This window comes from Acipenser ruthenus, chromosome 29 (genome assembly GCF_902713425.1).
Source record: "Acipenser ruthenus chromosome 29, fAciRut3.2 maternal haplotype, whole genome shotgun sequence".
NCBI lineage: Eukaryota > Metazoa > Chordata > Actinopteri > Acipenseriformes > Acipenseridae > Acipenser > Acipenser ruthenus.
In genome coordinates, this window is record NC_081217.1 from 6,816,005 (window position 1) to 6,836,454 (window position 20,450).

A 20,450-nucleotide genomic window follows, 5' to 3' on the forward strand; every position below is an offset into this window, starting at 1 on the left:
TTTCTTTTTATTTTAACAATTGAATAAATTATCAATGTCTTATTTAATTCAGCAGTTATTTCGCATGACGTGGAACCGATGTGTTCTGGGAATTGTAGTTGTGTTAATGATCAGCTTCATAACAAATACCAAATGTTTAAATATAATTTAATATTTTCCTGAATAATAAGTACCCACGTTTTCCAAGTCTAGATATTGTAAATAATAATTTCCCTATTGAAACATCCATTAAAATGTGTAAGGGCTCTAACACTTCCAGGGTGTTTACAGACTCGGCTACCCAGGCTGCACTACGAGCCTTCAAAACAAAATGATTATACAGCGCTACCTACCGTCAAAAACGCAGTACTGACAAATATTCCAATACTAACTGTGTGTGTTTCCCCAAATTAATATTAGCTTTTGCAAAAAAAGTGTTTTTTAAATGTATTTATAATTAAATAAACAAGAATGCGCGTTGTCTCCCACTTGCAATGCAATATGGAATGTGGATTTCTTTGTTTGGGCAATGTAGTTATTGTATGCTTGTGCTGTTTTTCCTTTCTTTTTTTCTTTGGCCTCCTTGTGCTGTGCATGGATTTTTCTTTCAGTTGTTGGCGATGATTAGGCCTCATACTTACTGACCAGATTGCGTTCAAGCCTTTAACAGTGACATATACGTAAACCATGCTTATGTTTTTCTATGGTAAACCCAGTAATGATATTTGCAAGATATCTGACTTTATTGTTTAGCCCACATTCACTGCGCTGAGTAAAGACAACATTACCAAATGCAAAGACAGTCTTTCAGTGCCTCTATGAATACATTTGTAATTACCACAGATGTAAATATTACATATGAGGCTTCAGTATGTTAACACATACAGTACCTTCTTGAGAATTGTAAGAATACATGCAGGTACCAGCTTTTGACCTGGGGCTGTATCAGTATGCTTTACTTTTATAGTACTTTACTGTTCTATGGTATTTAAAATACTCAAAATAATTTATAACACATTCTTTATCATCTAAGAGACATTATTGCACAGAAAGGATTCAGTCTCAGACACACTTGTTTTGCTTTTGTTTTTAATAAAAATTAACCAAGGATAGTAAATTCAAAGACAGAAGGGGATTAGCAGTTCCATCATAGTTGGATCAGCTGGAAACAGACTTGTTGAATTTTTGTACCAGGGACATGGTTAATGTGCGATTCAAACAAACATTTATGCTTACGTGACATTTTTCACAGGATATGCAAAAGGACTCTAGTTTCAGTGTAAGTGACTAATTTGAAAAGTTGATGTTTTTATAGTATTTGAACATTAAAATAAGAACTGCAAGTAGTGTCCCCCCCCGTCCCCCCCCCACTATTATGCTGACATGCCTAAAATATTTGTAGACTCATGCTTTAATGTACAAAACAGTGAATTGAGAGAAGTTAGTTGAGGATGAGGATAAGTAAGCATCTGTAAGAATCACAGTTCTTTGTCCAGATTATTTATTTTAATATTACTATTGTTTTACAAAATTAAAATCTACCGATTCTGGACTTGAGTTTTCCAGACTGCTACTGTACCTACATGTACAGTATATACAAGAGACTGAAGAAAGAAACCTGCAAGAACAACTGGAATTGATAAAGTATAATGGTGCGGTAACTAGAAACCTATATAGGCTCATTAACATAGTGAAACATGTAGTTCAGTTTATTGCAACATAACCCACTTGTGTATTTCTTTCCAAGTACAGTTTGGTACACAGTCAAATGTAAAGCTATCCAAAAGGTTTTTTTTTAGTTTTTTTTTTTAGTGCACTTATGTAGAGTTCATCTCGAAAAATTCACATAAAAAAGGATACACAAAAATGTATACATAACCTTTAAACGATACATTCCTCAAAAATGCTATCTGTGCAGTAAACAAATAACAAACAAGACACAAAATTCAGTTTATCTACATTTATCTTTAAAAAAAAAAACAACTCAAATTAGAGCCTATAAATCTGCAATGTTGTCTAAGTTTTTTTTTTTTTAATACAATATATCTCCTCAGTTTATATGAGGTATCCATTCCATATATACATATACTGTATGTATGTAAGAATAGGGGTAATGTCATCTAATAATAATAATAGCAGCAAGCACTGGCACTATCCAAGGGTAAAAGACATAATTTTCTGCACAACTTCACCCCTGTGCCCACTTACAGATCAGGGGGCCACTTCTGTTTCCGCCGTCCAGCCAATCACCTTTTTCACTTGTTGAACCTAAGCAATGGTTGTTATGAAGCTACTGGACCTGTAATGCAAGCACCAAGCTTGGGAAGTCAACACCAGACCAGTAGGAGTTACTAAAGCGCAATGAGGCAACCCATCACCAGCTAATTTCACTCCTTAACCCTGTGGGAGCGCAAAGGCTAATGCAGCACTCCCTGTGGGTCCCAGCCAAGCCGAACTACTCTTCTGAATACTGCTTCCAAGCTGAGAACAAGGGCAGCCCCGTTTACAAGAAACATCAGGGGCAGTGTAACAGGATCCGAAATTTTGTCTACCACTTGCAAGCTTGATGTGGCTTTGGAATAAAATACAATGCTAGGCTTCAGTGCATTTCTGTGTTGACCCTGGACATTTTACAGTAGGTATCAACTCCACAGTTTTTATGTTTTTATAAATGTTTTTTCACCGTGCAGGTAAAGTCTCTATGTTTAGAATTATTTCACTGCACTGATATCAGGAGTTACTACTTAAGAAAACAGGTTTTTAGAGACGTTTAAGATATAAATGTATATACTATACGCACACCCCAAACTCAATTTGGGCGAGTTATTCAGTTTACAAAATAAGAAAAAACAATATCAGTGCTTTTCTGTTTGCCCTGCTATTGTTGTGAAAAGTTTCAGCCCCCTCCCTCCCCCACACAAAGAAAAATATGCGTTTACTTCGGAACAAGGCCACGAGATTGTGGGTAAAGTAGAGATCCTGAGCTCCCTGGGGATGAAGAGGAAGTGGGGGTGCCAGCCTTCTTTCCAGTTTTTGGCCTAATAATTAAAATAATAATAATAATAATAATAATAATAATAATAATAATAATAATAATAATTACTACAATGAAATGCACATTATGTAGGCAAGTCCCATGATTGGCCATTCTAGTTGTGACAGATATTTAGTAAGCAAGTAAGTAAGCAAGCCAATGAACACAAGGAAATAATATATATATTCATGTCTCACCTGGACTTCGATTTTTTGCTGCCAAAACTTTCAAAAGTTGAGGCATCAACCTGAATTTCATCTTCATCCTGCAGAGCGGCTTCCAGCACCGCGGCCACCTTCGGGGCAATTGCCGGCTCTTCATACTCCCTGGTGGTCCGGCTGGGCATATCCAGCTCTAACAGCAGGATATTTTCTGCCTGAGAGAGAAACGCCAAAAGATTACACAGATGGACTGTATTTTTATCATGGCTTATGTCTCCTTTATTATTGTAGAAAGAAAAAAAGACTGATTACATTGGAAGGCTGGGTCACCACAATCGAGTATTTAAGAATTTTTTATTTAAACACCTTTTGACTCAGAAGTGCCAGAATTATTAGAGCCCACAGCTTTTTGTACATTAAGATTCCAATTCAGACATTCTAAGACCATGAATATCAACTCATCCTTACCCTATATCTAGCCTCAGGTCTCATCATCATTGACATTCTGGCATGCTGGCTCAGGGGCCTTTTGTAGCCCACAGCAGAGACAGGTCTCGTCATCATCTGCTGATTGCTAAGAGAAAGTTCAGGTTATAATCATTACAATAGACACATCATCATTTTATACTGAGCTATGAAATAATTGCAAACTACTGTAGACTGATATGCTACTGTCCATAGTTACACACCTATGTTTTTACAACCAGCATCGCTCAATGGCAGAGCACACAACAAGAAGGCTGTAGGAGGCTGTGTGGTCCAGTGGTTAAAGAAAAGGGCTATAACCAGGAGGTCCCTGGTTCAAATCCTCACCTCAGCCACTGACTCATTGTGTGACCCTGAGCAAGTCACTTAACCTCCTTGTGCTCCGTCTTTCGGGTGAGAAGTAGTTGTAAGTGACTCTGCAGCTGATGCATAGTTCACACACCCTAGTCTCTAAGTCACCTTGGATAAAGGTGTCTGCTAAATAAACAAATAATAATAATAAAAGAAGCATGTGCCTTGGTAAAAAAAAAAAAAAAACTCAACACAATGGTAAAAAGGTAATTAGTGACTTAGGTCAGTTTCAGTGCTGTGTTTTCCCAGGTTCAGGTGCATAGATATATTTGCAAAACTGCTTCGTCATCTAACTATTAAGCAATGAAGGGACTTCTTTTCAAACTTACTCCTCAATGCGAGTTATGGGGTGCAATTTCCATCGATCCTCCTCCTCATCAAAAAACGCCCTGTTTGTGATCTTACTCTTCTCTTCCATTGGGATGAAGTTCTCGATTATAAGGTGCCTGAAATACACAGGGTTATTAACATTAAACTGTTGCTCGCCCCAGTTTATGTTTCCTCATTATTTTAAAACAACTTACCAACCAATCAGAATATTTCGTGGATGTGGTCAATAACTTCTATGGCATTTTAAATTTCAGACCCCCCCTAACCCATTTCATTTTCTGTCTAGGCATTATTAAAACAATGATAATTGACCCATCTTTCCAGTTACATACTTCAGTTTGAGTTCCCTGGTGAGCTCATTCTGCGTTTGTTCCAGTTCTTGTCTCTCTTTAATGTGTTCTTCCTGTAGATCATGGATCTCTGCTTTTACTGCCTGCAGCTTAGCAAACAGCTATGAGAAGAAGCAGAAAAACTACTGTAAGCAATATAAATATAAACCACGCTATTGTCCTACTGATAGTTTAACATGTTAACATGTTTTCCAATCACTTGGCAGCCATACCTTTTTTAGCTTCTTGGTTTTTATGTCCACTTCTTGTTGTAGAGAACTGTAGGTCTCTTTCAGTTCCAGGGTCTCTTCATCACGACAATCCATCTGCTGTTGCATCTCCCTCTCTCGTCGTTTCTGTTCACAAACACGGGAACAAAGTTCTGTGAATTCACTTTAAGAGCATATTACTCTCTATCACTTAATTTCAAGTGAAGAAAAATGTATGCATCTCTGACAAAACACACTTGTTCAATTTGAACTTGAGTGGTTTAAGCACAAAATATTTTGCAATGGCGAACACATTGCAAAACAGCAACGTCATCAGAATTCAAAATTAGATGAGTGCCCAGATGAAAAACAAATATGATCAATATGCATATGGATGAAATGGGCCCTGTAACATGGGCCATTAATAACACCAATTAGGATTCCATAGTACTGTGCAAATACATTTCTAATTAACTACATTAAAACAGCAAAGGAACCTTTTCTGACAAATGTTGATCTAGAGATTAACAGATTTTTTTTTTTTTTTTTTTTACCTGCTCTGCAATTTCTTGTCGTTTCTGCTCCAGTACTTTTTGTTGTTCATTTGTATGATCAACAATATTTTTACCTCCAACAAGCAACTTGCTCTCCATAGCCTAAAGAAAATATAAAAAGACAGATCAATGGAAACATTCTGATAATATTGTTTTTTTTATAGAAGCTTATAAGTTTGATCTGCTACAGTACCTGTTTACTATTCTAATTGATATGTACAATGAGTACCAATTCATAATTTATATATATAACAAAAATAGTTTTAGTGTATGTACTGTATATTTAGGCCTATATCAAGTGTAATAAAGTACAGACTATGTTACAGAGGAAGCACAAAGGATTTTTGTGCAATTATTAGCTTAAGAATAGAACTCACCAACATCGATGCTACTAAAAAGTAATGTGTTGCTATTTTAGCTGTCTGGAAACATACAAAACGATCCACACAACTTTATATAACTTCTAATGAAGGTTAAAAAAAAAAAAGGTACAACCAGGGAATTAGGAACATTTATGCTTTGAAACAGCCTACATTTAAATCAGGGTAGAGAGTGCCTCAAGTCATGAAATGCATATTCTCTTACTAAATAAAATCACCACCAAATAATGCATCAAGTGACTCGATGCTTCCAACCTCTTACAGTGGCACGTGACTACATTTTTAATTCAACGCATCCATGAAAGGAGGTTACTTTAGATACACACTCCGCTCAGAGTTCCTCAGCAACATGGTATACTAGCTATTAACCAACAAAAAACCTGAAGATACAATATAAGACTGTAAAACACAAATTCCTCAGGATTCCCAATTGTATTTGCCTTGACAACTGAATGCTTAAAAAAAAACAAAAAAACACACACACACACACAACACATTCTAAAACGATATACTTCTGTCCCACCCTCACCTTCACTTTGGATGACAGCATCTCACTGGCTTCCTTTTCTCTTTTCAAGTCTTCCATCTTTCTCTCCTTCTCCTTCAGCAGCTTCAGTTTCTCCTCTGCCACCAAGCTGTGGTCCTCCTGGATGGCCTTCCTCTCCTTTTCAAGCTTTTCTTGCTGCTCTCGCCAGTAATCCGAGTCATCCTTGTCATCTACTTCCACCTCATCCTCATCCTCTTCGTCCAGCTCCTCTCCTCCCTCTCCCTCTCCTCCCTCTCCCACATGCCTCCGCTGGCTCTTCTTACTCCTCTTCCCCGATCTCTTCTCCAGTTGAGCCTTCAAGCGAGCTATCTCTTCCTGAAACTCCCGCAGCAGGGCGTCTTTGGGGTCCTCATTCACTTTGGGTTTGTTCTTGATGTTTTTAGCCCGGTTGGCATAGCGCAAAGTTGTTAGGGTCTCTTCGACATTGTAAGAGGCTGGGCCAACATTAGCAACCATGACTGTCCTGGCATTGCCTCCCAAGGAGTCCTGAAGCAAACGGGTGAGTTTGGAATCGCGGTAAGGGATGTGGGTGCTCTTGCCATCCACAAGGGCAGATATCACGTTTCCCAAAGCTGAAAGGGACAAGTTGATCTTCGTTGCTTCCTTTAACCTTTCCCCCTGGGCTCCTGTTTTGGTTTGACGTTCACTGCCCGCGAGGTCTACCAGGTTCAGTTTTCCTACTCTAATGTGATTCTCCCCGTCAAGTCCCAATTCGCTGCACTCAATGGTTATCAAAAAAATAGCATGTGATCGAGAACTGTGCTCGTTCATGTTGGTGGCTCCCACTGACCGGTTCTGATTGCCGACATTCATGACATGTTCTATTTCTTTAACGCTTTTGGTAACGAAGGACGACAAGTCTTTTACATAAACACCGGTATCAGGTCTTTCTTTTAGCTCCAGTCTTTTGGCTTGGTCTTTTGATAACAAGTCTCTGATCTCCTCTTGATAAATTTCCAAATACGAAGCTCTAACAAGATACTGTTGGTTCTGGGACCTGGAAATGTGTGTGAATATATGCTCAAAGGAATTAGGGATGACTCCTTTCCTCTCTGGGTCATTGCGCACCCCCTCCATTGTGTATGTTTTCCCAGTACCCGTCTGGCCATATGCAAATATAGTGCCATTAAAACCCAGTAGGACGGAATCTACCAGAGGCCGGAATGTCTCATCATACAGTTCCAACTGCTTAGAATTCCAGTCATACACAGAATCAAACGTGAAGGTCTTGGGCAGCTCATTGGGCATCCCCCTAGGATTCTTCACGGAGATCTGTCCCAATTTCACATCAACAGAAACTACTCTATCAAATCTAGCAGAAGTCTCTTTCTCATTCATCGGCCGGCATCTGACAACCACCTTCACTGTCTCTGCGCTTTTCATTTTGGACATTTTGCCGAATAGTGCTTCTTGGGTTTTATTTCACAGTGACTGTTGTCCGATTTCAAAACCTAAAAAAAAAAAAAAATCATAAAACAAATGGTTAGTTTATCCTGCATGAGCAACATCTACACGAAAAAAGAAAATAAACCATAAAATCATTGCCTTCAGTATAGTACGCGGCTTTCAGAATTGGATTACCAACAGGAGCCTTGGTTGACGTAACCTACATAAGAATTTATTAGACCATGACCTTTTGATGCGAGCCAATTTAATTTAAAAAAGCCTTCTGGTAATGAACTGGGGAGCAAAGATTGACTGATGGTTTGTACTAACAGATTCCATATATATATATATATATATATATATATATATATATATATATATATATATATATATATATATATATATTCATTCCCATATATATATATATATTGCTTTAAAAGCAAATAAATGAAAAATGTGCCATCTATTACTGATAAAAGATAATTTCAGGTTACAGATATTAAATGCACTACCATAAGCAATAATAAAATTAAAGCTAGATACCCTGGGGTGAAACTGCAGGGTAAACATGTCATATGTCTGATATCAATGCATCCATCTGTTCTTGTCTGCACTTTTAGATACAGCAGTGCAAAGGCAGATTTAACAGTTTTATTAGAATCATCCTTTATTGATGGGTTGAGGAATGCAGTGAAATTGCCTCAACAAGAAACCATTAGCTTGCATCATCAATAATACATAGTTTTCTTACTTATGGTTGTCACATAAAAAGGACTACAGGAAGGAAAACATCTTCACAAAGAATCCAAAAGGGCTTTTCAAACACCAACTGTCTCTATTGAACAAGAACTCTCTAATGCCCAATGACCCTATTAAAAAATAAATAATAGTAGCCTGCAAGTCAAACATGATCTTGGTTACAGTATTTTGGAAAAAGAAATTTTTAAATCATCAACCATGTGAATAAATGTATCAATGATTACAATTAAAAATAAATAAATAAATAAATAAATGATATACTAAAGCAATGCCAAGAAACTGAGCATTTGTTTGCCCACAACACCTTTAAAATGTATACTGGTGTAAATTGGTTGGTCAGTCGATTGAATGGCTGTTTGATTACCTGGTGTATTGACTTTGAGTACATAGTTCAGTGGTAAGCTTTGCAATTAAACATAACAAAACAGAGACCCTTCATTCTTAAATTCTCATTTAAGGTTTCAGCAGCGTATTGGTGATAACAAATCTGAACCCTGCATAGACACAATAAAAGTTTTATTAATTTAACAAGTGTATGTGTGTGTGTGTGCGTGCGTGTAAAAACAATACAGCACAGACTGACTACTCACATTGTTATCGGCTAAATGTTGGTATACCTTCGAGAATACTGAACACGAACAACAAAGACATTTGTCGTATACTATTCGATACTTTATATTTGATCAAAAGCGATCAAAATCAATAAAAAGTAATTTGTGTTGAGCATGTAATTATTGTACGGTAACGCATAATTGACTAAATAAAAAAATATTGTCAGCCAAGATCCACAATTATTTGTTGACCATTGTCAAAATGTAATAAATAGGTAGAAGGTTAAAGACCCCCAGAAAATATATATATCTATATATATCCGAGACTTCATAAACATTACGTCGTTCTACAATAACAATAATATTATTTTACAGAAGCATCCCCAATGTTAGCGAGATGACCGCACAAGAGACAAAAATGAATCAGAAAAATTTACCTCAGCAACCTACCCAAGCGGCCTAGCAACGGCAAAACAAATTCATTTTATGAAAAAACAAAACAGGGCCAAGCCCGGCTATCCCTCTCAAAACTGTCAACGAGCTTATAACCCAATGACATTTTGTTTTTTAAAAAACGTCAACCAACGATAAAGCAGCGATAGTTAAGTTTTAATTTGGCGTTACCTGCTGTTACAACTCTCTCTGCCGTCAGCCATTACTGAACACACTGCCTCTACTGTCCCGGATTGAAACCATCAACTTCCTTAGAGACCAACTGATTTGAACCGACCTTACTAAATTTATAACGCGCAGATCTAATACAGTTCAACATGCCTGCCAATAAACCTCCCTTGGAGGTCAACTGAAGCTGTTGGTACAGTAGGCTACACTACAAACCTATTTACACAGCAGTCGTGCCGATGTGTTAATCAAAGCAAAAGTTACACACGCCGACCATCAACTAGTGAAAACAAAAGTCAATAGTTTTTTTTTTTTTTTTTGGTTGTTCAATTTTGGCATTGGATTGCTTTGTGAAAAAGTCATTTTAACAAAAAATGTGCAATGTTATAGACAGTAGTAGCCTTAGCCTAAACGCAAATAAGAACTCAGAGTTTATATGCAAGTTATGGCTTTTGTATTGTGTAACTTAGTCGTATTATTGCCGTGTAGCTCAAAATCATTACAGGATTCACGTTGCAGGATATGGATGCCTGTAAGTAAGTTATCCAATGAAGAATCTAAAACCACATTTAAACTAAAGACAGATGCATATATCTGTTTTTAGAATATCTTACAATATTAATTACGTTTAATATTAATTTATCGGATTTTTTCTTCCAGGTTCTGTTTATCCACAAATTAAATCATTTGGAATGTGTATGGCGTCAGTTTTTTTTTTTCTGCATGCCATTATTGTTGTTACATATTTTACTAATTTGTTGTGTTATTATAAGCCATGCCCACACTGTATTATGGGTGCCTGTGTTTCCAAGTTTGTCTGAGTTACTCCTAAAAATGATACAAACAAAACAAAAAAATAAATCAAAATATATATCCCTCATATATATATATATATATATATATATATGATAGTCAACAACCTTGCATTTTTCCCCCACAGTATTTACTGTGGTATGCTACAGGAAACAGTAGTGTTGTTTTTTTACAGTATTATTAGTTAGGTTAAAACTTTCCAAACTACTGTAATTTCTGTAGTAAATACAAAATTCTGATCAACACCTACCTATTGATTACACTGAAACAAACAAGGTTTCAAAACACACACATTATATATATATATATATACACACATATATATACAGTATATATATACACATATATATACAGTATATATATATATATATATATATATATATATATATATATATATAAGAATTAAGACTGATGAAAATGTAGTTAATGAAAAAACAGCACAAAACAAGGATTTCAAAATGATCTTTTTTCATTTATTTAAATTACAAAATATATGTTTCCAAACCAAAGTATGGATTTTCCTTATTTAGAGCAATCTTACCTATACCCTACTTACATGAAAATTAATTAATAGCATGTGAAACCATACAGAAACAGTGAGGTTGAGAAAAATAACAAAAAATAGTTATATCTGTATTTCTTACTGTGAGAAGTATTTTTGACTTTAATGACTTTAACAACAATAAATGTGAAACACAGTACACATCAAAAGTAAAAAAAAAATAAAAAAGTTATTTATTCCTTAATATTTATTAATAATAATTGAATCGAATAAAAAGCAGTTGTAGTGTTCTGTTTGTTCTGATTTTATACATTATATATATATCCAAACATGTGCCCTATCCATTAGGACCATTTACTCAGTCCCTTGGTGCGATCACAACGCATTACACTGCATTTGCATCCTCTTTGTGGACATTATCATATTCTGACCTAAATAAGACATAACCATTTCTGTGAAAAACTACACCCTTTCTGCTACCCATAGTGCAAACACATTGGGGCACACTACATTGAGGATTTAACAGCTGAATGTTGCTTTTATTTGGACAGACTAAAGGAGAGTGTCGTGCAAATCATTCACAAAGTGGGGTAAACATGACAAGTGCAACTATTATTAGCAGGAAGAAGATTGGTTTTCATACATTGATACGTCTGTCAGCTTACACCTCTCAGAAAGGTTTCCAGCTCCATTGAAAAGTGCTATCTCCTCAAATTGTTTGTTGTGAACCCTTTAAAGCACAGCTGTAGGATATATAAAAAATACTTTAAATAAAATGTAGCTGCTTCAGAATAAAAAGTCTGAAAAATTCACTGTTAAACAATGCACCTACCCCCTAAGCTTTTCTTCTCTGTGGTGAAGATCAGATAAAGTTCACAATGAAACCCAGAATGGCACAAACTGCTATGCATGTGACGGATGGGATGTCATTTATACACCAGGAACACTTCTATATGTTTTAGGTTCTTGTGAAAATGAAAAATCCCATGAGATGCAAGATAATGTTACTCTTTACAGACTGCAAACGTGTTTTCTAGTCTTAAAAAAAAAAAAAAAAAAAAAAAGCCATCTACTGGAAATTAGTACATTTATTTTTCTTCGCAAAAATCTTGACTACGAATTCATTCTACTTTAGACTGATAGTTACATGTTTTGTCCTTCCCTGTTAATACTTCCTTTTAATTGACCGGCCCTGTCGCAGGTTAAAAGTTCTAAAGTTCATCTTTTTTCTTTGCAGGGTAATCCATTCCAAAGAAGGAAGATGGCTTGCTGTGAACGTCCCGTTCTCGCTTCACAAAGGCAGTGAAGGAGGAGGCGCAGTTCCCAATAAAGTGATCAGCCTGCCCCAGGATGTACAGGTCCACGTGGGCCACCTCTGGCTGCAAACTTACAACTTTAACCTGAAAAAACAGAACAGAATCTGTGTTAGACAAAGCATGAGGACCTCTTGAAGAGTAATGCATTGAAGCCTTGTAGGTTAGAGTTTTATTCCTGCCTTCTGATGAAGTTGAGGGCGAGCACATTGTTTCACCAACGCCTTCAAATATTTATACAGGTTGGTTCATCCAGATTGCATATCTTGTTCACAAGAACCTCCCGTTGGCTTCTCTGCTCTGAATTCATACGATTTAAAACAGGGATCAAATGTGAATTCAAATAAACTTGCAACCTTTACACAGAGATAAACAATCAGAGCTAAAGTAAATGTCTATAGCAAAAAGAACATGCAAATTAGAGGGACACACACACACACACACTCCCAATGCCTCAAATTATCAATGCATTTCCTGTCTCATGCTGTAAAACACAAGACCTTTCAACTTTAGGGCTACTTCCTTTTCACCACAGCTTTTATTTTGAACGTCCACTGCAGAAACATGTCACAATACTGTATAGCTGGACACCTGAAACAAAACATCATTAGCCTCAGTTGGCTTTCTTTTGTGGGGTCATCATTATTTAGGTACATAATGTTTTGACGCCCAGACTGCCAACAATCAAATTTTGCAGCATAAACATCCTAATAGTTTCTGGAAGGCAGGTATTTGAAAACTTAGCTAATACTGTAATGAACTCACGTTTCCCTTGAACAGTTGCTCGATCTCCTTGCTGTGGGATTCTGAGTCGGTTGCGATGTAGACAGACTTGCCGTTGATCTTCTTTACCCAGAGTTTGAGGGCTCGCTGGATCTCCTTCAGGTCTGGCAGGCACATGTTTTTGGTGAGCGGGATGGCGGTGTTCCGGTTATACCCGACACACTGCGGCGATGCCATGAAGTGAGGCCCTGCTTTGTCATCCTTCAACAGCTCACAGGCCTTTTGCTGTCAGAAAGAAAAACCTGCTCACAACTCCTGTATCCAGTAATCTCCTGTGATCTACCCTCTTCCACCTCACTGCTCAAATCTCATTAAAAGCGACAGCTATTTCAAAATTACCCACAAGCCTCTGTAAGTCGGTAAACTTCTGTTCTCTGATGCATTTGTTCTTCTGTCTTTACAGAAAACAGCTCACTCACACTGTTGCTATTTTAGAGGTCACCAGTTTATATGCTCGCTCGCTCAGCTATCTCATTTGCTGACCTACATAGCTACACGTAAATGCTGCGTGCATACGCAACCAAACAATTTACAGATCATCGGAGATTTGTATTTTCAGTGCATGACACGCTGCATTTTTTTAAGGAAATAAAGGAAGCGCCTAATCAAATGTGTTTTTACATCCAATGCAATGATTTCACTGACTATTCAAATTCATGATTTTCATGACCTCCGTGACAAAATCATAGCCTTAATCATGAGGTGTCAGATGTTCACACAGATTTACATACTACAAACTTGAAAGTATCACCAGAAAGTGCTACCGGCATTAACCCTATGTTGCATAGGTTCAGAAATGGTCAAATATGATGAAATCATACCTAAAAGTTGAGGAGTGTCCTGTACACTGGATTATGCACCATCTGGACCACCAAATTGAATGTCCCATATATGTTACTACTAGCTGTGTAATTTTTGTCATAATCTATCTAGTATACAGGACAGGAGCATTCAACTGTCTTACTGCACAATTCAAATGTTACCAGCTCCTGGGTAAACAGAAACTGTAACTTAGTGTTTCAATACATTTATCTATGTAGCAGAGTATGATTTTGTTTTGGTCTTTGATCCTAAATGTTTTTTTTTTTTTGTAATTTGATTAATTTGCTTGTATTGGTTATTTGAATGTATGTGTGTGTGTTTGTAGTACATGCCTCCTTCTTGACCAGGTCTCCCTTGAAAAAGAGATTTTAATCTCAATAGGACTTTCCTGGGTAGATTACTTTGTTTTTATATTAGTACTGTGTATAATTCCATACTTGTTTTTATTGAAAACTGCAATTTCCCCCTGCATCCCACCATAGCACAACCGTTTCCCACTGGAACCCCACAGTCTCTGACAGGGTGCTTACCCAATCAGAGCCGATCCTCAGATGGATCCCCACGTATGGCCGGATGAGCAGTGAGTCGATATAGCCCTCTCCCTCCTGAACCATGTGGTCAGCCCACGCCACGTAGCTCTGCAGGGGCACATGCTCCTCCAGGACTGGGAACTGAGCTGGGGCTCCAGGCAGAGCTAGGACCGGGTGCTCTGAAGGGGGAAACCTGGATGTGGAGAGAGGTTTCTTACACAGTCTGCAAGAGGTTCTGGAACCTTCCAAGGGTTAAACTGTAGACGAGAGCAGCACTGATAGTTAGATGTTATATCATCAGGTAACATCGTGGCTTTTAATACTGTCCCAGGCCAACCAAAAAATAAAAGAACCCCCAAATAGAATATAACAACAATGCATATCAAGACTTGTACCCCACATCATGGAGACTTGTGTTCCTTTGAGCTTGGACGATGGGAGTAGGAGGTAAAAGGCAGCCAGAGTTAGTGATATACTTGCTTTTTAGTCCACTGTTGCTTGTAGTAAGAAGAAAAGGAAATGCCTGGAAAGAGCACAGACTTGTCAAAGTCCACACCAAACTGGTCCCAGAATGGACCAAATGGATTCCCCTCCTGCAACAAGAAAATTATAACAATTTAAACATCATATAATAATAAGCTTTATACCCTGTGGATATTTTTTAACAAAAGTACATTGCAAAGCATAACTACATGTTACTAGTATTACAAGATAGAGGTGCAGTACCACCAAATATCCTCAAGGTGACAGTCTTATGCTACTACCTTACCTGGACTCTTGCTTTAAATAATGAAATACAGTAAAGAGACTTTCTGTTAGAGATCCGGTTTTTCATACTTTTAGTACAAAATATACTATATTTTCAAGAGGCTGTATTTTGATCCCTGGCTGTTTGGGTCAATTTAATAGAACAGGACGTGATTCTGCTGATTGGATCTTCAACACATACCATCAGTGTTGAAATATCATATACTGGATATAACCACGTGGATATGAAATGCACAGAGCTTCTGTAGCGTACACTGGAGAGCAGGCAGATCAGTTTGATATGTTCTTTGCTATTTTCTTTACCTTCATGGGGCAGCTCTTTTTGTCAGGGCTTCTTTTGGCTGCTGCATCGTAACAGTAGGCTACTCGCTCGCCTGGGGGCCAGTGAGTGGGGGCCAGCTTCTCCATGAACTCCTCCATACTAATGACCCGGTGGTACTGAAGCAGGGGCTCCAGCTGGAAGAACTCGTTGTAAGGAACGTGCATCTGTTGGCAAAAAACAAAACAAAAACGTGTATGTGGACTGATCGCACCACGCATGGAGATAGACAGCTAATGCACCTTCTGGTGTTACACTGTCAACAGCATCCAAACTTAAGGCAGTTTTGAAGATTCCTAAAGTATTCAGAACTGGTACAGAGGCCATGTTGCATCACATGACATGTTAGTTTTTTTTCATGTGTGGGTAAGCATGCAAATACAATGCATATTATTTGAGTTTTCTCAACATACTGAATATGATGAAATTACACGAAATTGTGTCGGCTCCTCGTATTCTTCATTTTGATACTACTACTCAAAATTGTAAGTGATATAATTTATCATATACAAATAAAACGGCTCTGAATACGCACGAAGTTTAGACAAAATACCTTACATTAGTGAAAGGAGGCGTGTGGTGTCTGTATATAATCCACGGCGGGACAGCCAGTGTCCGGTTCAGCATCTTTGCAAACGCCAAGGAACCCAAGAAATGATCCGCCTGATTTCCAAATCGCCCTGTAAGAAATCAAAAAAAGAAATAGCGTAGATCTGAGCGTGTGGACTTTGCAACGGTATAACAGTAGCACAATGCAATGAATCATAATGAACCACAATTTAAAACGGTGGCACATAGCCCAGGCAAATATGTCAAATCCCATAGAAAACATAAAAGCACACGCTGTATCCCAACATTATTACACAAACGATAAGAATAATACATGCCTATTGATGTTAGTCCACTGTGCAAAACATAATATATAGCACAAAAAATACACATACCGTAAATATAAAGAGCAGTTAACTATTATTTGTTTATAATTGTTTGCACTGGAGTCAAAGCTTAGTAAATCTATCCCAGTAATTTACCGTCATCTGCCTGTAAGTGCACAAACTCAAAACTACCGGAACAATATTAAAACATTAGAAATAAAATAAATAAATACTCACCCATGCACGGGCAGTACAGAACGTATCCGTTCTCATCCCAGACAACTCCAGTAGCAGAAATGAAACGCAACTGTAATAAACTTGACATGTACAAAACAGTCTTAGCTAAAAGTTTCATTGTCGTTCTGCAAGCGGCCATTGCTAACGTCCCACAATACTGTGCGCGAGTCAGAGGTTAACTGTTAGGGCGCCAGTCCTCTGCAATAACGCTCCAGTTTAGACATCGTATTTGTTTATTTATTTATTTGCCTATGACAAATATATATTCCAGTCCTCACACGAGATTTGCTTGTGCAATGCATGACTGCATTTGCAAAAAATGTGAATATTTTTGAAAAACAGCACTTTGAGTTATAGTTCTGAAACACTAGTAGAAGTATTCCAATACACATAATGCAATACACATCAGATACATTTAAATATTTTAAGAATGACGTGAAGTTTTTTTTTAATATGTTTTAAATATAGTCGGTTTGGATGAAAATGTGCTGGACTGTTGTTATAGAAACCAATAACAGTCTAGGACTGTTTTGTGAATATCAAACTTTATTTAAACCATTAAAACAGTTTTGCGTTAAAGCTCATAGATATCTAAAAGATAACTTTGAAGAAAACTTTACAATATTCTTGATGTAACCAACCGAATACAATTTTCAGAAAACTGCGATGGATGTTGTGTGTTTTCCAACAGTTTTTCCGGAACTCAATACTCTCTCATAATCGTTCATGTTAGTGCCCATTTCCCATGTGCTTTTACTGCTGTAACCGGTTCCTTGGTGACAAACTAAAGTAGGAGCTATGTCATCAGTATTTATAGCTGCTACAGAAGGAACGTCATGTTGTATTTGTTGGTAGTAACCAGCTCTTCATCCTTCTCTAAACAGGCGCTCTCCAAGGTTCATTGCTGTTATAAAACCCTACTTTTCCCCCACCATTTACCTGGCAGCCAGTACTTGTTAGCAAGCATGTGCTGGGTGTTTTCTGTCCTGCCTATGTCTGAATGGTATTACTCACAGGAAAACAACCAAAACGACGTGCTATAGAAAGGATACTCTGATTATTTTACTTGCATAATGTGCAATCAATCTTGTTGAAATGATAATTGTAACTCAAGGAATGCTGGTGTTCTTTTTGTGTTTGTTATTTGTACAGAAGTGATTAATTTGAGGTATTAATTGCTCGGAATTGATTTCACATGTTTGGACTACACTACAAAATTGCAAGTGATACAATAAAATAAGGCAGATGGAAAATGTGCCATTGCTATTTAATAAATACACAGAACACTAAACGAGTGTGAAAGTAAATTTGACAAGCAATTATATTTTTTTCTGAGAAATATGCTGATTCTAACAAATAAAACATCTGTAACACTTTGCAAAGGCCCTCACGTTTTTGTTTTTTTGGTATTTAAACGTCTTGTACATATCTAACCAAAACACAACTATGGGTTGGCAACCAGTTTGTCTTACACATTTTTGTAGAGTTCATCCGAAACATGTGCATGTGTAGAATAAGTGAGGGTTTATAGGGTTTAATATGAACAAAGGCGTGTTTGCAATTAGCTATGCTCAAAAATAACAACACTAGTATTCTAGAAACACTAAGTATAGGTTTTGGGTCTTTCCTTGTATTTTGATGTATTTTCTTTGCAGGTACACAGATACACACTTGAGTATCCTGGTTATTTCTCAAACTCTGACCCCTTTTGCTTCTAGCCCATATTTCCTGCACGCATACATAATGAATAAAACAAGAGCCGCGTGTGGGGAGGACACTGACTGAGCTGTTACAGATCATTATCAACCACAAACGCAGTTATGTAATTGTACAGACGGGATCGGAAAGGTGGATCCTTTCATAAGTAAAATCAGCTCGGATCTGTCCTGCTTATTGACAATCTATTATTATTATTATTATTATTATTATTATTATTATTATTATTATTATTATTATTATTATTACTTGACCATGTGAGGCGTGTGCTAGCTGTATGTGATGTTTCTAGCAGGTTTGCCCTCCATTCATCTTTGCTGCACAAAATTGCCGTGTCTTTCTTTTTCTTTTTCTTTTCCTTGTCCTACCAGTAAATCAGGAAAATGGTGCAAATGTAGAATGGAAACCCATTTTCAACACACCAAATGACTCAAAAGATGCCAAACCCTGCAAGACAAAACATCTTTAGTTGGCTCAGAATTCAATTTTTTAAAAATTACATTACACATTAATGACCTGCATTATGCACAGAGTTAATAATATCCTTTTTTCATTTCCAATATTATTGTTTTCATCATGTTGCTCGAGATCAATCTCAGTCACCCAGCTATTAGCTCAAGAAATACTTTATGGGGTATGTTAATTCCACTCTGAATGAAGGTTGGTGGTCACTGGTCAATTGTTACCAGGTTTCTGTGCTGGAAATCTGTTATGTACTCAGGCTTGGCTACGCGAGGAAACAAGGCTCTGCTTCAGGGACTGGAGCCCATTCATTCACAACCCCCACTAAGTAACATTTGGTTATAATTTTATCATATCAGCAGTTGTTGTAAATCAAGGGGTTTTGGGATATCCCCAAGATGGGAGAGAAAAACGAATGTTCTGAATCTGATTATCACCACCCTCACCGCACTGGTTGTAAATCATAACCTAATATTTTTTAAATCAATGTCCTATGTTTTGCACACACAGTTGTTACCCAATGAACTGAAGACATGCTGGCAATTTCTCTCACTCTTCTGCTCCTTATTTATGTTATTTGTTAAAAAAAAACAGTTTTAATATTTTTTAAGAAGCACATGATGAAAATATAATCTGGAGTTTCCTGAAATTCTCTCCAGTATCACCAGTATCTTCTTGAGCAGCGGTTGAAAATGTAATTTATAACATTGTTCCTGCTGATATAGTAGCAAGAACTGGATTTTTAGGCTCACAGATTTTAAGCAAGGTGTCTTTAAGTGGGAAAGAACCTGGATATTTTAAGAAACTACCTATGTAAGAGGGTAGTGTTATACTACTGCTAAATTACAGAGTTATTAGAAAAAGTAATAATATATACATTGTGACATTCATGAAACTGCACTAGACTGTTGGTGAATAACCAAGACTCCAGAACCAAGAACTACTGGGGGGTCTGGTATGTCTGCTGGATCAATGCCATGTACAATCCTATAAGTTAAAAGACATTTTTAAACCCATCTGTTAATACAGGAAGCCAGTGAAGTTTAAATAAACTGTAGGTAATTTATCTACCAACGATCACTCACAAGGTAAGGTAAGAACGACAATGAAACTTGTAAGGTAAAGCATATAATCAGTGTAAACTGACGAAGGCACTGGCCGAATCGTTTGTCTACTCATAGAATAGATTTTACTTTAAAGGTTTAATAAAACTGGAGTTGTGGGTACAGATTCAGGCAGACTCAGGCATTACAAACTGCTGCCTGCAATTTCAGAAATGCTTGTTGCGGGAGATAATGAGATGCGATTAACAAAGACCCCGATTCTGCTGTATGGAAGTAGAATCCCACACAAACAAGAAAGAGATACCCCTAATGGCAAACAAACAGGGGAGGAAGGGCAGTAAGTACAAAGATGAGAATTGCTTGATTGGCTTTTTATTCAGATCCCTGTTAGATGAAGCATTAACCAGTTTGGAGGGGTCACTTCAATCTTGATAAGATGACAAAGAGGGAATAGACAAAATAAACTGCTGATGTGGCATTCACAGGAGTTAACAAATAGTAGATGTACAGATTAGTTGTGTATTTATCATGTACAGTAATGGGGGTTCATTTCTAGTACCTTATCAGCA

At 37.2% G+C, this 20,450-nt stretch overlaps 2 protein-coding genes across 3 annotated transcripts; both read right to left on the minus strand.

Annotated features, from left to right (window-relative positions):
• Window positions 1-2,663: 2,663 nt before the first annotated feature.
• Window positions 2,664-9,790, minus strand: LOC117430212 (kinesin-like protein KIF3B). Of its 2 annotated transcripts, none has more exons than XM_034050055.3 (9): window positions 9,681-9,790; window positions 6,343-7,811; window positions 5,434-5,535; window positions 4,904-5,026; window positions 4,674-4,792; window positions 4,341-4,457; window positions 3,643-3,748; window positions 3,211-3,389; window positions 2,664-3,017 (listed from the first exon to the last, which is right to left on the minus strand). In XM_034050055.3, the coding sequence occupies exons 2-9, from the start codon at window positions 7,750-7,752 to the stop codon at window positions 2,915-2,917; spliced, it is 2,259 nt and encodes a 752-aa protein (XP_033905946.3). In that variant the 5' UTR covers window positions 7,753-7,811; window positions 9,681-9,790; the 3' UTR covers window positions 2,664-2,914. The 2 variants fall into 2 exon arrangements, with proteins under 2 accessions (XP_033905946.3, XP_058859889.1); XM_059003906.1 differs by lacking the exon at window positions 9,681-9,790 and adding an exon at window positions 9,494-9,620.
• A 1,151-nt stretch (window positions 9,791-10,941) lies between these two features.
• On the minus strand, window positions 10,942-16,854 carry LOC117429284 (GDP-fucose protein O-fucosyltransferase 1-like). Its single transcript, XM_034048627.3, has 7 exons — window positions 16,640-16,854; window positions 16,086-16,207; window positions 15,512-15,694; window positions 14,921-15,033; window positions 14,441-14,633; window positions 13,071-13,313; window positions 10,942-12,392 (listed from the first exon to the last, which is right to left on the minus strand). Exons 1-7 carry the CDS (start codon window positions 16,776-16,778, stop codon window positions 12,204-12,206), a joined length of 1,182 nt encoding a protein of 393 aa, XP_033904518.3. The 5' UTR covers window positions 16,779-16,854; the 3' UTR covers window positions 10,942-12,203.
• Between the last annotated feature and the right edge of the window lie 3,596 nt (window positions 16,855-20,450).